Genomic DNA, 13,085 nt, shown 5'->3' on the forward strand with positions numbered 1-13,085 from the left:
CTCGCAATCTCCCCCACTTACTGATGGTGGGGGCGGGTGACAGCTCCATCTGGGTGGCCTCCGCGTCGGCACTGGGCCTTCCCGGCCCCGAGTCCTCCTGCTCAGCCGGCACCAGCAGCTGGCGCGAGGCGTCGGTGCTGGGCTGCCCGGTGAGCTCTGGAGGCAGCTCCCCACCTGCTGTTGCCGGCTGCGGGGTCTCCAGGGTGACCAGTGTCTGCTTGGGGCCAGTGGAGGGGCCCTCGGCGGTGGGTGGGGCGGCAGGAAAGCCATCAGTCCGGCTGGCCACATCTGGGGCGGGGAGGGAGGGTCCGTGAGACAGGGCTTAGATGGGACACCCCACACCTGGGCCACACCAGCCCCTCCCCACCTTGATCCCTGCTCCCCTGCCACAGCTGGAAGAGAACCCAGGAGTCCTGGCTTCCAGCCCACCAGGCTCCTCCTCCTGCTGGTGAGGGCCCGGCACTGGGGAAAGTAGTAAGTTGTATCGTTATCTCTGATTGGGGCATGAATCCTGACCCCACAACAATACAACGTACTACCTCATCCCGGCGGGGGCGGGGTCTGCCCCCCATCTGACACCCACATGCTGCAGGGGCTGGATCCACCCCCGGGGGCCCTTCCGCTGCCCCGCATCTCACACACGCGCGGCTCGGCAGGATGCACAGACGGCTTGTTTCATAGTCCTATGGAGACCTATGATTAAGGGCAGGACCCCCTGTGCTCCCACCATCAGCCCCCACTCCCTTCCCAGAGCCATGAGAGAACCCAGGCATACCAGCCCCCCATGCTCTATCCACTACACACCATTCCCCCCCCCCACCACCACCACCACCGCGCTCCCAGAGCCAGGAAAGAACCCAGGCGTCCTGGCTCCCAGCCCCCTCTGCCCCTTGAGCTGGGGGAGACGGCGGTTCCTGGCTCCTGCTCGCAGTGCTGAGGGTGACCCCGCGGGAAAGACAGTAGACTGTATAGTTATCTCCGAGACCGGGTGTGACCCTAAAACTATACAATCTACTACCTCATCCCCCAGGGCCTCGGGGCGCTGCTGGGCCCGGCCGGGACGGAGGGGGAAGTGGGGGTGACGGGCGGGGCAGTTACCTGAGAGAGACTGCTCGGTGGCGGTGTTAGGTGTGGGCACCGCCCCCTGGAAAGCAAAAGAGGAACAGAATGGAGTTAGGAGAGGGGAATACAACCTGGAACCTCTAGGGGTGCTGGCTGGCTCGGGGGGACAGGGAATAGGGCCTGTCCTCTCTGGGGGGCGCTGGCTATGATCCAGCCCAGGCAGACAGGGAATGGTTAATTCTCCGCCAGCCCTTTAAGCCCTCAAGGCTCAGACAAGCTCAGCAGCAGCTCCCCACCTGGGCGTTCTGCTCCTTCCCATCCTTCTCCTCCTTGGCTTTGTCCGTGGCTTTGGCCTCCTCCTCGGCCAGCTGCTTACGGCGCTTCTCCCGGCGCTCCTCCAGCTCCTCATCCCGCAGCGCCTCCAGGTGGTTAACGATAGGAACCTTCACCACTGCCGGGGGAAGAGCCATGGTTAGGAGGCTGGACCAGGAGGGGGCAGGGCTGGGCGGGAGGGGGGGCACAAGGCTCACCTGAGACGCAGTCGTGCATGCTCTCCGCGTCCAGCACCTTGCACTCCTCGGTCCAGCGCGTCAGGGCGGTGGGGATGCTAGAGAGGGTCCCTGCAGAGGGAAGAGGGAGGGTGAGGAGGCTGGCTCAGAGCTGGTGACCCCCAAGGGCCAGGCCCGGCCCCCTGGCACTCGCCTGCTTGGCTGGTGGCCGTGCTCTGGTCATGGAAGAAGTCGTCCAGCAGCTCGTCGTCGGAGCGGGCAATGATGTGGACGTCGTCGTTCCCCACCAGGAGGCGGGCGCGGCCCCGGCTCTGCAGCGGGAGGCTGCTGCTCAGCTGGAGGATGTCGGCAGCGGCCGAGGGACCCAGCAACCTGAGGGGGGTAGGGGGAGGGGAAGAGTGGTTAGGGTACTTCTCCGGCGCCGAGATGCAGCTACCTCTGGGGCGGAGCAGCTGGGCCCCCAGCCAGGCGGGAGCGAGTGCGTCTCACCTCTGCAGGATGAGGGGGGGGTTGGGCTGCCGCGTGCCAGGGTAGTGCACGTGGATCGTGTGGCCGGTGTTGGCCGTCAGCTGGCGCAGCGTCCGCTGGCTCCGCCCGATGCCCTGGGCTAGGCGGGTGGTGGAGGAGCCGCTGCCGAGGGTCAGGGAGCCGTGGTCCGCGTGCCGCACCATGAGCGGGTGGGTGGCTGGGATGTTTCCTGGGGAGGGGGGGATATCCGCTGGGTGGGGGTGGGGGTGGGAAGAGAAGAGACAAGTTAGCAGCTGCCTAGGCTAGCCCTATCCAGGCTGGGCTAGCTCAAGGCCACAGAGAGCCCCTTCAGAGCAGCCCGCGCCACCTGCTGTGGGGTGCCAATGCACCATGGGGCTCAGGGGCCTGGCAGGGATTGGCCGAGAGCCTGGGGTCCCACCCACCCCACGGCTGAGAACCTGGGGACCCCACCCCACCCTGAGCTCTGGGACAAAGCCTGGGGACTGCAGCCCACCCAACCCCAGGGCTGAGCCGACCCCACCGCGAGCCCTGCACTCTGGGGGCTGAGAAACCTGGCCACCTTCTCTGACTGGCTGTCCGGCCCACAGTACGGGGCCAGGAGAGAACCCTGGCGTCCGGGCGCCCAGCGAGCCCCCCGTCCCCTTACTGGCGCTGGAGAACATGTTGTCGAACTCGATGATGAGGTCATCCTCGCGGTCGAAGCGCTCGAAGCGCACGAGGGGCGAGGCGTTCATGTCGGGGTAATCCTCATCCAGCTCCATCTCCGAGCCATCGTCGTCTTCCTCCTCCTCCTCCCCCTCCTCGCCTTCCTCGTCATCCTGCCGGAGCGCAGCCTGCTTACAGCCAGCCTCCAGAGCCCCCGTCCCGGAGCCGGGAGAGAACCCTGGAGCCCAGCCCCCACTCCCCTCCCAGAGCCGGGAGAGAACCCAAGAGTCCTGGCTCCCAGCCCCCCACCCTAAGCATGAGACCCCACTCCCCTCTCAGAGCCAGGGGTGATGCCAGCTGCTGGCCCCCGCCTCACCTGATCGTCTTCATCTTCCTCCTCTTCCTCCTCCTCCTCATCCTGACTGTCATCCTCGTCCTCATTACTGCCGCTGCTGTCTTCCTCCTGCGTGTGCTCCTCCTCATCTTCGGGGTCCAGGATGTTCATCGAGTCTGGGGACAGTACGGGGGGCCACAGGTCAGCCCTGCCCTTCGCTAGCCCCCTGGCTCTAACCACTAGACCCCACTCCTCTCCCAGAGCCGGGAGAGAACCCAGGAGTCCGGGCTCCTCTCAGCAGACACAGCCCACGTGTTTCCCAGGTTGCAGGGCTCAGCTTCTGGTCTCTCCCGCAGTGCCCCACGCTGGCCACCGGGGGCAGCGTTGTGGGTTAACCCTTACCTTCCCGGTTGGCCTGGAGGGTGGAGCCCTGGCTCAGGTTGGAGGGGGCCTCGTCCATCAGCACGTCCTCCGGGGCGTCTTCCTCCCCGCTGCGGCTCACTGTGGGGGGAGGGATGGGGTGAGGGAGGCCCTGCAGGAGGCTACATGTGCAGTGCTGGCTAGGCCCTTGGCTCCAGGGCCACAGGGTGAGGCAGGGAAGGGGGGGGTGAGCTCAGCCCCCCAGGCTCCTGACCGAGATCCCCCTCTACATGGGCCCCCATCCGCTGACCGTATCAGAGCAGGGGCCCCACTCAAGATAGGGGCCAGGCCCCCCGCTGCCTCCACCCCGCTCTAGCCATTAGACCCCACTCCCCTCCCACAGCTGGGGAGGGAACCCAGGAGTCCTGGCTCCCAGAGCAGCAAGTAACCCATCAGGCTCTGCTTCGTCCCCAGATGCCCTCCTTTGGGCTGTGCCCCAGCAGTTCCTGCCCCAGACCCGGCGCACGCCCCTCGGTGCCTGCCCCACAGCCCTCACCAATGATGGTACTGTTCCCAGGGCCGCCGTCCCGCTCCAGCAGCTCATCTATCAGGTCCTCCAGCTCATTCTCCACCTGCAGGGGCAGAGGGGTGGTAGGTGGGGGCCAGGCCGGCAGTGATGCCCCATCCTGGGGCCCCCCTCCCAGCTTTCTAGCCAGCCCCTCACCTGCATCTCCTGGGTGCTGAGCACCTCGGGCTGCCCAGCGATCACCACCGCGTCGCCCTCCGCCTCCCCGTCCATGATGTCGCCGTCGGCCACCTCTGCCTGGCCTGCGTCCTGGTCCTCCTCATGGGCACCCGCCTCGCCCGGCTCCCCTGGGGGCACAGTGCGATCAGGGGACAGCCCACGGATGGGGAGAGGGCATGAGGCTTCTGGGGTGTAGGGATCCTGGGAGCATGGGGAGGGGCGCAGGCTGGGGGGAACTGGCAGCAGTGATGAGGAGAGGGATCCCAGTGGAGTAGGGGGAAAAAATTGGAGAGGGATCCCGGCGGGGGGAGGCAGCAGCAGCAGCAGGCCGGAGGCTCACAGACTGCGGGCGAGGGCAGGGATCCCAGCAGCAGGGGGAGGTGGGAGGGAGCAGGCCAGGGGCTCACAGACTGTGGGCGAGGGGAGGGATCCCGGCCTCACGTACCCACGTCCTGCTGGTTGCTGTTGGCATCCCGGGCAGCGCCCTGAGCCTCGCCCTCCGCCTTGCTCTTGCTGGCCGTGCTCTTGCTGCCGAAGAGGCTGCTGGGCTGGTTGACGATGCGCGACAGCGTCTCCAGGGGCTTCAGCGCCGCGTTCACGGTGTTGGCCATGTTGGGGCTGCGGGGCAGAGTCTCCATCAGCCCCTGCTCCCCTCCCAGAGCCGGGAGAGAACCCAGGAGTCCTGGTGCCCAGCTCTCCCTGCTCCAACCACCAGCCCCCACTCCCCTCCCAGAGCCAGGAGAGAACCCAGGTGTCCTGGTGCCCAGCCCCCGAGCGCACCTGGAGAGGTCGAGGCTGTGGGGCACCCGGGCCAGGTCGCTGACCAGCCCCTTCTTGAGGAAGAGGCGGATGATGTTGTTCATGCCGTTGTGCTGGGTCTTGGCGGCCGCGCTGCTGTAGAAGCTGGAAGTGGAGGGGCAGGACTCCATGATGGTGCTGATGATGCACATCACGGCCTGCAGCCTGGAGTGGGAAAGGAGGGATCAGAGCTGCACCACCCCTACGCTAGAATCACCCCCAATGCATCCGGACAAGCACTGGTGTCTGCACTGGGAGATCACCCCCAGCGAGGCGCTGGTGTCAGCAGTGGGATACCCCGATATGTTCTTCCCAACAGTCGGGGGGGGGAGTGGGGCTGTTCTTCTCCTGCCACACAGACCCCTGCCTCTCAGTGGGGCGCAGCTGGTGAAGCACCAACCGCCCAGAACTCCCAAAATGACTTGACACCCCTCTGAGGTGCATCGAGGCAGATCCCCCTGCCCCACCCCCCAAGTGACTGGCTCAGGCTCTCAGCACACTCCGGCAGCTTTGGCCTTTTAAGCTTTTCTCCCCAACCATCAGGGCCAGAAACTGGAAGAGGGGATTCCAGGAGCCACGGCCTTTACCAGGTCCTGGAGCCCTGATTCCTGACCCAGCCTGTTAGACCCCCACTCCTCTCCCCGAGCTGGGCAGAGAACCCAGGGCTGCCAGCCCCGACTCACCTGGCATGTTTCTCTGTGCTCTCTGCCATGGCCAGTGCCCGGCCCAACGCAGCCTTCACCTCGTTCACCAGCGCCACCTGGGCATCCGTGCCACTGCCTGCCGCAGCCAGGCTGGCAAGGAAGAGGCGGGCCAGTGCGGGGGTATCCTTGTCCTCCACGTTCTGGGTGTGGGGCAGCAGGTGGTCCAGGACAAAGGCCAACACACTGCAGTCCTGCTGGGACATGGGGAGGGGTGAGTGGGTCCCCATGCCACACCCCAGAACCCTGGCACCGAGCCCCCCCAGCTCTATCCCCCCAGACCCCACTGCCCTCCCAGAGCTGGGGAGAGAACCCAGGTGTCCGGGCTGCCCCTCACCTCCTTGATGAGCTCGGACTGGCCCACGGTATAGCTGTAGTTGGCGATGAGGGCGGCGATGCCCACGTAGGAGCGCACCAGCTCAGCCAGCAGGCGCAGGATGGTGGAGGTAGGCATGAGCGGCTTGCTGCCCTTGGCCTTCTGCTTGCCCTCCTCTGTCGCCTTGTCTCCCTCCTTATCCTTCCGGCCCTCCCGCGACTCCTCGGGGGTAGAGGCTGCGGGGGGGGGGGGGGGGGGGAGGATGGTTAGGTGGGGTGTGCACAGAAAGGGGTCCTCAGGGAACCTGGTGCCAGCAGAGATCCCCAAGGGGTGGCTGAGGGAAGGATCCTGGGGACCTCCAGCAGTATTGGGGTACAGGGGGTCCCCTAGCCCAGGAAGTCACTGTTACCTTCTCCTTGGGGGGTCCCAGACGGTGGCGTCTCAGCGGCTGCCCCGTCTGCGCTGAACACCTGGGCCTGGGAAAGGAGAGGAGCGGTCAGCGCCAGGTCACCTTGGTGTGGGGTAACCCCCCACCCCCACATCTCAGGCCCTACCCCCCCGGCCCTGGCGCCGCCCGGCTGGACTCACCGTGATGGCGAAGCCGCTCTGTGAGTCGAAGTCGCTGCCCTGGCGGGTGAGGGAGCGGTACTGCTGGTACACGTCGTCACCCACGTCCGACAGCAGCTGGCTCACCTCCTGGCTGGCCGTGCCCAGCTTGGTCTCGCTCTTCTCAGCTGCGAAGAATGGCAGAGGGTGAGACACAGCTCGGCCGGCCCAGAGCTCCGGCCCACGGGGAGCCTGGCAGAGCGGGAGGGGGGCGGGTACCTTCGTCAGGGGCGTGGTAGGCGGCCAGCGCATTCAGCATGTCGTAGATCACCTCCTTGATGGGGTCGGGGATGACGGGCAGGGCTGACGGCTTCACCGGCGTCGTCTTCACCAGCTGCACTGCGTTGGGGCCTTTGATCCGCAGGTTCTCAAACTCGTCGTCCGATGCTCCCAAAGGGAGAGAAAGGGAAGCAAAATAGAACCCAGGAGTCCTGGCCCCCAGCCCCCTGCTCTAACCAGTAGACCCCACCCCACTCCCCTCCCAGAGCCTGGTATGATCCAAGAGTCCTGGCTCCCAGGCCCCTGCTCTAACCCACTAGACCCCACTCCCTGCCCAGAGCCCGGGAGAGAACCCAGGCATCCTGGGTCCCAGGCCTGCCCGGTCCGGGCGGGGGGAGCCAGGGGGTGTCTGTGCCCCACTTACCGGTGCCTGAGCCGCGGGGGGCGGGCAGGGCGATGCGGATGCAGCCATTGGCCACCTCGGTGAAGATCTCGGGGTTGCGGCAGGCGGCTGGGCCCAGCACACGCAGGATGTAGTTGATCTCGCGAGAGCCCAGGCTGCCCGACACCACCCCGGAAGTGGTGCTGCCCGCGCCGCTGGTGGCCGCCGAGCGCACCACCTGCAGGGGGACAGGCCACAATGCAGCTGCTGGGAGGTGGGGCGGGGGGGCTGGGCCAGGGGCACCCACCTTCTCCCCAGCGTGGCCCAGGAGCCCATGAGGTGACAGGGGGCGGGGCTGGGAGCACCCACCATCTCCCCAGGGGACCCCACGCAGTGCCAGGGGGGCAGGGCCAGGAGTAATCATGGGGTCCCCAGTGTCCCAGCTGGCAGCACCCACCTTCTCCATGGTGTGGCGCAGGGTGCAGGGCTCCTCGATGATGTGCCGGAAGAGCAGCGTGACCAGGGGCGTGAAGCCGTTGAAGCCGGAGCTCTGGGTGAGGCCAAGGATCATGCGGGTGCTGCGCAGCTCGGCGAACATCAGGGCGTATTTGTGGTGGCGTGTCAGCCGTAGGCAGAGGCGCAGGGTGGCGTGCAGCGTGTCGGGGTCCACCGGCACCCCCAGCATGCTCACGCAGGCCCGGATCAGCACCGTCACCATCTCCTCCGTCAGCCCCTCCAGCAGGATCTCTGCCGCCTTCGGCTCCTCAGGGGCCGCCTCCTTCTCGGGGGGCAGGGGCTCCGCGGGCACTGGGGCCTCTGGGGGGCAGGGCACATTGGGGATGGCAGCTGCCCCTCACTCCCGATCTGCAGCCCCAGCCAGCCTGGCCCGGGCTCCCCCGCTCCCGACCCACAGCCCCCCCGCCAGCCCAGCCTGGGCTCCCCCAGCGTTCCCCACTCCCACCCCGCAGCCCCAGCCAGCTCCCTGGGCTCCCCTCCCCCCAGCTCTACCAGTGCCCCCCACTCCCAACCCGCAGCCCCTGCTAGCCCAGCCTGGGCTCCCCCACTCTACCCACAGCCCCGCCACCAGCCCGAGGGGCATACCATTTGCCTTCTCCTCCTTGGCTTTGCCCTCCGTTTCTTTGGCCTCCTCCAGGGTCTTCTCCAGCTCCTGCCCGTTGCTCTCCTTGGCTCCCTTCCCAAGCCGGGGCACCCGCAGCAGCGTCAGCATCACGGGGCGCCGGTTACCGGTCTCCTCGTTCACCTGGCAGGGGAAGCGGGGGTTCAGCATGGGGTCGGCGGGCCTGGGGATGCCCGCCAGCCGGGGGTCCCTGGGGAGCGCTCTCCGTACCTGCACCATGGTGGTGAACTGCACGGTGTAGCGCCGGCGGCCGGCGGTGAAGCGCACGCTGGTCTCGCCGGCCTTCCAGGCCGCGTCGATGGTGCTGTTGTTGCTGGCACTGTAGCTGCACCAGCGGCCCGAGCGGTCGTCAAACCAGCGCCAGTTGTTCCCATTGGCCTGGAGATACTGGGGGGCAAAGAACCCAGCCGCTCGCAGAGCCCAGCGGACCGGGGGGCGGGGGCCTTGCCTCTCCTGGGATCCTGCCATGCCCCTCCAGGCCTGCGCTCCCTCCAGCCCCCGGCCTGCGCTCCCCACAGCCGCCCAGATCCCCCCCAAGCCCGCGGCACCCCCAGCAGCCCAGATCCCCCCGACCCACCTGGCCTGCTCTTCCCCCCACTCCCATCCACCTGGATCCTCCCACCCGCTGCCAGGATCCCTCCCTGATCCCCCCAGCCTTTTCCACTAGGGACGCTCCTTGCCCGGTGGCCGAGCAGAGAGGGAGGTGACGGGCACAGATCCCCCCGGGCAGAGCCGACAAGGCCTGTACCTTGTTCATCTGGGCTCTCCTCTTGGACGAGATGGCCGTCTTCTCGTAAAAGTCAATGAGCAGCAACACTGGGGTGATCCACCTGGGGCAGGGAGGGAAGGGCAGTCAGTCCCATGGAATGGGCCAGGCCTGTCCCCTCTAGGGTGCGCCAGCCCCGATCTGGCCCCAGGGCAGGGACTGGTTGGCTCAAGGGGGTGGGGAATGGGGCACGGGCCCGTCCCCTATGGGGTGTGCATTTGCAGGGTCTGAGCAGCACCCCAGGTCAGTCCTATGGGGACCCTGTCCCGTTTGCCCAAGATGTGGGGAGGCTCAGGGAACCCTCTAGGCCCTTACTTGGGGGTCTGCACCTCCTTCTGCTCCTTGGCAGCCTGGAGGCAGGGCTGCACCACCTCCAGCAGCTTGATCAGTACGTTAAGGACACCGCTCGACTCCACCACGCGGGCACACGGCAGCTTCAGCTCCTGCACAGGGCACAGGAGAGATGTGGGGTGGGGCCAGTGGGTTGGCCCCACCCCCCGGACAGCATCACCCCCTGCTGGAGGGGACGAGTGCCGCTTGGAATGGTTAGTGCTCGATTTAGGAAGCCCAGACATGCCTCAGTTTCCCTGACGTTTTGCACGGCAGGCACTGGGGGGTGGGGGCGAGGGGGGGTTTCCCCAGCTGCAAAGGGCTGGCTGAGGCTGACCCCGAGACGATGACAAACCAGACCCCAGAGGGAGGGCGATTCCCCCGCCCTGGAGCAGCGGCAGGTAGCAGATGGGGAGTCTCCCTGGGAGTTGATGGAGGGTGGCTGGCTCTGGGCTGTGTTACCCCCAGGCTTCCTGCACCGCGGGTAATACACCAGCCATGCTGGCAGTGCAGCCAGGTATCACGGCCCAGTCGGGTCCCCGCGGAGGGTCACAGGCTCTCCCGGGAGCCTGGCTCGGTGGGGCCTGCTGAGCAGAGCATGGGTTGGGAGGGAGCCGGAGGACCGGAGCCCAGGGGCTCAGTCTGAGGCGGCTGGAGGCCATGGGGCCGGCCCTGGATGAGGGGGGAGCCCCCCCTTGGGAGTCAGGCACATAGGAAAGGGGAGGCTGGGAGCCAGGACTCCTTTGTTCTCCCCCGAGCTCTGGGAGGGCAGTGGTGTCTAGTGGTTAGAGCAATGGGGCTGTGAGCCAGGACTCCTGGGCTCTCCCCCGGCACTGTGGCCTCACCTCGAATAGCAGGGTGAGCAGCAGGATGCGGGTGGCCAGGTTGGCAGCCTGGGGCAGCGTTGCCATCTGGCTGATCCACTCCGAGACCGTCTTCGTGTCGCTGGTGGTGAGGGGCAGGGCCGCCTTGATGAGCACATCGGCCGCTTCCCACACCTGGGGAGGGAGGGGGGACACAGGCAAGCATCAGACCCTGGGACCCAGGCCCCCCAAGTGACCCACGCCCAGGACCCACACGGCCCCCTCCATGGGTACCGGCCCAGGACAAATGCCTGCAGTCTGGCCAGGGGCAGGGCTCCTCACCTGCTTGACCACTTGCTTGAGAATGGTGTCACGGTAGGGGGCACCGTTGCGCTTGACGGCCGTCATGATGAGGTCGCAGACGCGGTACACGGTGTCCGGCAGCTCGTCCAGCAGCTGGGAGCAGCCGGGCAGCATGGCGTCCGTGAAGCCGTGCAGCTCGGCCGGGTCCAGCGGCTGCGCGTCCTCGAACTTCTCCAGGCACTTGGCCTCCTCCTCCTCCTGCTTCTCCCGCGCCTTGCGCTCCTCTTCCTCCTTCCGGCAGGCTGCCTCCTGCGCCGGGGGTGGGGGGCATGGGGTGAGATCTGCCTGTCTGCCGGATTCCCCCCCTGCCGTGTCCACTGCCGGATCTCCCCCCAGCACTGCCCGGTCCCCTACACCGTATCCGCGGCACCCCACAGCCCCCTGCTATCCCAGCCCTGGGCGGGTCTGTTACCTCCGGGGACTCGGCCCGCTGCTCCATGGGGATATCCTGGCCCAGCGACATGGCGATGGCTCGCATCATCTGGTCCTCCTCCGACATGCTCAGGTCCTGCAGCACAAGCCACAGGGCAGTTGAGGGGTGGGCGCCAGGCAGCCCCAGAGGGAGCTGGGGGCCAGAGGGGCCGGGTGGGGGGGACCCGGAGCCGGGCCACAGGGGGCTTACCCGTACGACCCCACCCACGAGCGGCGGCGGGTGGGTCAGGAGGTACTCGGTGGCCTGCTCCATGGTGCTGGTGTTCAGCAGGGCCTCCATGGCATGTTCCCGCGTGAAACCCATGTCCATCAGCTGGGAGAGGGAGGCGAGCCTCAGCAGGGGCAGAGAGAGAACCCAGGCATCCAGGCTCCCAGCCCCCCGCCACTCCGCTCCCCAAGCCAGGAGAGAACCCAGGCATCCTGGCTCTCAACCCCCTCACTCCGCCACCACTCCCCACTCACCTCCCCGACCCAGGCAAGAACCCAGGCATAGTCAGCCCAGGCTCCCAGCCCCCCTGCCCTGGCATCACCCCCTACCTACCTGCTGTAGCTGCTGCTGGTTGACCTGGGGTTCACGCCGGGCTCCACCCTCCTCCTGCCCTGCCTCCTCCTCACCACGCGCCCCCTCCTTCTCCTTTCCCAGGCGCTCGCGGATGAGGGGCTCGCCCCGCAGGATATGGCACAGGATGGCTAGCATGGACTCTGCCATGCGCCCCCCGTACACTTTCAGGGGCTTGCGGTTCCACAGGTTCTTGATGCAGGTGAAGGCCGCCTGGGGGCAGAAGGCGTTAAAGGTTGGATCCCCATCACTGCTGGTGCCCACGGTGGGATCCACCCCCCAACACCAGCTGGAACTACTGGTGTCAGAAGTAGGATCCCCCATATATCCCCTCACCCAAGAGCCACAGCATCTGACCTGACGTGCTCTCTCCTGCCTGTTTCTTGAGTGGGGCCAACAGGGCCCCATGGCAGTGGGTGGTGGGGGCAGGGAGCCTCACCCCTTCAGCAGCAGGAAGTATCCCCTGTACCCCACTGGTGCACACATGCCCACCCCCAGCAGCTGGGGCATACGGCCTGGCGCCATCTCCTCATGCAGCTGCCCCCTGGCATGACAGAGACTGAGCAATGAGCCTGGTGGGGGACGGGACACCGACCGGCTTCAGCACCCACCTTCTGGGTCACCACCAGGAAGCGCAGGGCACTGAACTGTGGGTAGTTCTGCCCGCCCGGCAGCTTGGCGGGCAGAGCATGGGGTGACTCCAGCACCGTGCTGGGGTTCACCATCTTCTCCACCAGCATGAGCCAGGCGTCCAGGAACTCCCCTGTCCCGTCCGGCAGGTCCGGGTGCTCCAGCCCTTCAGCCACAGGGACCTTGCCCCCCATGGAGAGGGCCCAGTTGAAGGTCCTGGGGTGTGGGGGGGGAAGAAGAGGAGAACGGCAGGTTAATGGTCTGCAGGCCTCTTTCTGTTCCAGGCTGGGATTCCCCCACCCTCAGGGGAGCAGAACCCAGGCATCCTGGCTCCCAGCGCCCCTGCTCCGACCACTAGATCCCACTCCCCCTGGCACCAGGGACAGGAGTCAGGCATGCGGGCTGCCCGGGGCACTCACTCGAAGAGGGCGTTGTGGCCGCCAGAGCAGAGGAATTTTTGCAGCATGAGGTGGTAGGGGTACTTGCGCTCGTCAAACAGCATGGGCGACGTGAACCCCACGGAGCAGATGAAGAACGTCAGCCTGCGGGGGGCGGGAGAGAGGTCAGCCCCACAGTAGGGAGCCCAAGACAGTCCCAGACCCCCCTTGCCGGGCAGACCAAAGCCATCTCCCTTCCAGCCCCGCACCCACGCCCTCCTCCGACACACACCCCTGTGACAGTCTATACCATTATGATCACCACTTTGTGAACCTAACAAGTGCTATTTGAAAAGTCATAATCTGCTGAACATCGTAGTCGTGGTGAAACAGGAGCAGTAACACTGCACACGAAGTTGAGAGATTCTTATTGAAACAGGCTGTAATTCTGCGTAACGCCTGGCCATCAGACACAGCCTCACACCCAAAAGAGCTGGCTTGTCGCTTGCACCCCAGCTAGG

The 13,085-nt window shown here is 66.6% G+C and overlaps 1 protein-coding gene across 1 annotated transcript in view; it reads right to left on the bottom strand.

The window, feature by feature from the left end:
• The window catches only part of HUWE1 (HECT, UBA and WWE domain containing E3 ubiquitin protein ligase 1), a 58,655-nt gene that overhangs the window by 12,213 nt on the left and 33,357 nt on the right, over positions 1-13,085 (bottom strand). Inside the window, exons 31-61 of the mRNA XM_074937459.1 lie at positions 12,607-12,729; positions 12,169-12,403; positions 11,540-11,770; positions 11,189-11,311; positions 10,979-11,074; positions 10,546-10,815; positions 10,246-10,398; positions 9,386-9,513; positions 9,053-9,134; positions 8,515-8,691; positions 8,268-8,427; positions 7,624-7,982; positions 7,209-7,404; positions 6,785-6,952; positions 6,548-6,693; positions 6,369-6,435; positions 5,981-6,195; positions 5,626-5,837; positions 4,925-5,107; positions 4,590-4,762; positions 4,124-4,272; positions 3,956-4,031; positions 3,442-3,540; positions 3,082-3,215; positions 2,707-2,878; positions 2,061-2,289; positions 1,765-1,943; positions 1,593-1,682; positions 1,359-1,513; positions 1,099-1,144; positions 22-288 (exon numbers count right to left, since the gene is read on the bottom strand). Coding sequence (XP_074793560.1) covers positions 22-288; positions 1,099-1,144; positions 1,359-1,513; positions 1,593-1,682; positions 1,765-1,943; positions 2,061-2,289; positions 2,707-2,878; positions 3,082-3,215; positions 3,442-3,540; positions 3,956-4,031; positions 4,124-4,272; positions 4,590-4,762; positions 4,925-5,107; positions 5,626-5,837; positions 5,981-6,195; positions 6,369-6,435; positions 6,548-6,693; positions 6,785-6,952; positions 7,209-7,404; positions 7,624-7,982; positions 8,268-8,427; positions 8,515-8,691; positions 9,053-9,134; positions 9,386-9,513; positions 10,246-10,398; positions 10,546-10,815; positions 10,979-11,074; positions 11,189-11,311; positions 11,540-11,770; positions 12,169-12,403; positions 12,607-12,729 — 5,093 coding nt within the window. The remainder of the gene's footprint in view (positions 1-21; positions 289-1,098; positions 1,145-1,358; positions 1,514-1,592; positions 1,683-1,764; positions 1,944-2,060; positions 2,290-2,706; positions 2,879-3,081; positions 3,216-3,441; positions 3,541-3,955; positions 4,032-4,123; positions 4,273-4,589; positions 4,763-4,924; positions 5,108-5,625; positions 5,838-5,980; positions 6,196-6,368; positions 6,436-6,547; positions 6,694-6,784; positions 6,953-7,208; positions 7,405-7,623; positions 7,983-8,267; positions 8,428-8,514; positions 8,692-9,052; positions 9,135-9,385; positions 9,514-10,245; positions 10,399-10,545; positions 10,816-10,978; positions 11,075-11,188; positions 11,312-11,539; positions 11,771-12,168; positions 12,404-12,606; positions 12,730-13,085) is intronic.

The sequence above is a fragment of the Natator depressus genome, chromosome 23 (genome assembly GCF_965152275.1).
Source record: "Natator depressus isolate rNatDep1 chromosome 23, rNatDep2.hap1, whole genome shotgun sequence".
Taxonomy (NCBI): Eukaryota; Metazoa; Chordata; order Testudines; family Cheloniidae; genus Natator; species Natator depressus.